This window comes from Nanorana parkeri, unplaced genomic scaffold, assembly GCF_000935625.1.
Source record: "Nanorana parkeri isolate BGI_ZX_2015 unplaced genomic scaffold, ASM93562v1 scaffold392, whole genome shotgun sequence".
Lineage (NCBI taxonomy): Eukaryota > Metazoa > Chordata > Amphibia > Anura > Dicroglossidae > Nanorana > Nanorana parkeri.
The window spans coordinates 601591-603275 of record NW_017306660.1 but is presented as its reverse complement, the minus strand read 5'-3'; the positions used below and the strand labels follow the sequence as shown (position 1 = coordinate 603275).

The 1685-nt window shown below is 48.1% G+C and overlaps 1 protein-coding gene across 1 annotated transcript in view; it reads left to right on the top strand.

The window, feature by feature from the left end:
- OTUB2 (OTU deubiquitinase, ubiquitin aldehyde binding 2) overlaps positions 1-1685 on the top strand; it is a 7911-nt gene that overhangs the window by 994 nt on the left and 5232 nt on the right. Inside the window, exons 3-4 of the mRNA XM_018559396.1 lie at positions 1291-1386; positions 1522-1640. Of these exons, the coding sequence (XP_018414898.1) occupies positions 1291-1386; positions 1522-1640 (215 nt within the window). The remainder of the gene's footprint in view (positions 1-1290; positions 1387-1521; positions 1641-1685) is intronic.

Genomic DNA, 1685 nt, shown 5'->3' with positions numbered 1-1685 from the left:
TATTTAATAGACATGGGCAATTCCTTTAGTTCCGAATCAAAATTCGGAGGAATTTTCCAAAATTTGGACACATGCGAATTTCCGAATCCCAATGCGTCCGAATTTCCATTTCCGAATTTTGGATCCTGCCTGAATTTTGTTCAAAAATTAAACTGAATGGGACATGTGACTTTTCTGGCCAATCAGATGTGTTTTTCGGTGTAATGCATCCGAACGGATCTGAATACGAATTTTTGTTACGGCAACATGAGAGCCACATACAGTATATACAGACAATACTAAAGCTGAGGCTCCCGGACCTCGAATGGCATTCAGGATCCGAATTTCCAAATTGTATTGGGGAGCTTCGGAATGCCATTTGGGTCTGGGAGCCTCAGCTTTGGTATTAATATCTGTATATGGTTTTCTGTGGTAGTCGCAACAAATTCGTAAACTCATCCGAAACTAGTGAAAATTTGGATTTTGTCGGAATCCGAAACCCGAAACGAATTGAATTTCTGATCCGAACCCCGAAATAACAAAATATCCGAACCGAATTTTTCTGCAGCTTACATGTCTGATATTTAAAGGAGAACTATGAGGTGAGTGCTTGTCACTCACCTCATAGTTCTAGCCGACCTGTGACAATGAGACTGTCACAGGTCGGCTCAGTAGATCGGGAGGTGAGCGAACACATACCGGTGTTCGCTCACCTCTCGATCCTGTCATGGCTCTCTGACATGACAGGGGAGGGGCTGGATTCCTCCCTCCACGCTCTGATCCGCCAGCGCTGACTGGGGGAACGGACGGGGGAGGGGGCGGGTACAGCTGGCTCGGCCTCTAGATAGGCAGAGCCAGCTGTCAGTCACGCAGCTGGGCGGATCCCGACATCAATGTCGGGATCCGCTCCGGCTGCGTCGTCTCAGTATACCGCGAGCTGTAGCTTGCGGTATACTGATTTTAGGGTGACGGGTGGACGCTAGTTTGTGTCCTCCCGTTACCCTAAGGAGAACTATGTGGAAAAGCCCTGACCCCATAGTTCTCCTTTAATGAAAGTTTTCTTTCTGTAGTTTTTGGGTTTAGATACTTTTATTTTGCTGCGTGCAGTTTTTTTGATTGAAAATGTGAATGCACCAAAAATCCTCCCGGTATACAGTAACCGTCCTTGGTCTGGTTGGTGAGATCTGAGCGCGGTTATTGCAGAGTGTAACGCATGCAGCAACATGCATTTATAGGTGTGACTGCAGTCCGATGCGTCTCTTCTATTGGAGGTCATTTCTTGGATCTGATTCCTTTATTCACTTTTCTCAGTGCGGCGATTCCTTTGATTTGGTGTCTGAGAAGTGCGACATCGCGTCATTCATCGAAGAACACGCCGGCGAACCCGCGCACCAGAGCAAACTGAAGGTAGAAGATACCAGACCGAGTCATTCCGATGCCTTGAGATTTACAAGCGCTGCCCCTCTGAGTGTGATACTTCGGGTGCATTCTGATCCCGTTCATCTATTGATCTGTTCAAGTTTCTTATTTTTAATGCCGCAGGATCTTCGGCCTCGGTACTGCGCTATTCGGAAAGCCCGCGCCGACGGAAGCTGCTTCTTCAGGGGCCTGGCGTTCTCTTACCTGGAGTCCTTGCTCGGCGACCGGCAGGAAATTGTAAGGCAAGTGCCAGAGCGGAGTGGAAAAATCATCCAATGGGGGGGGGG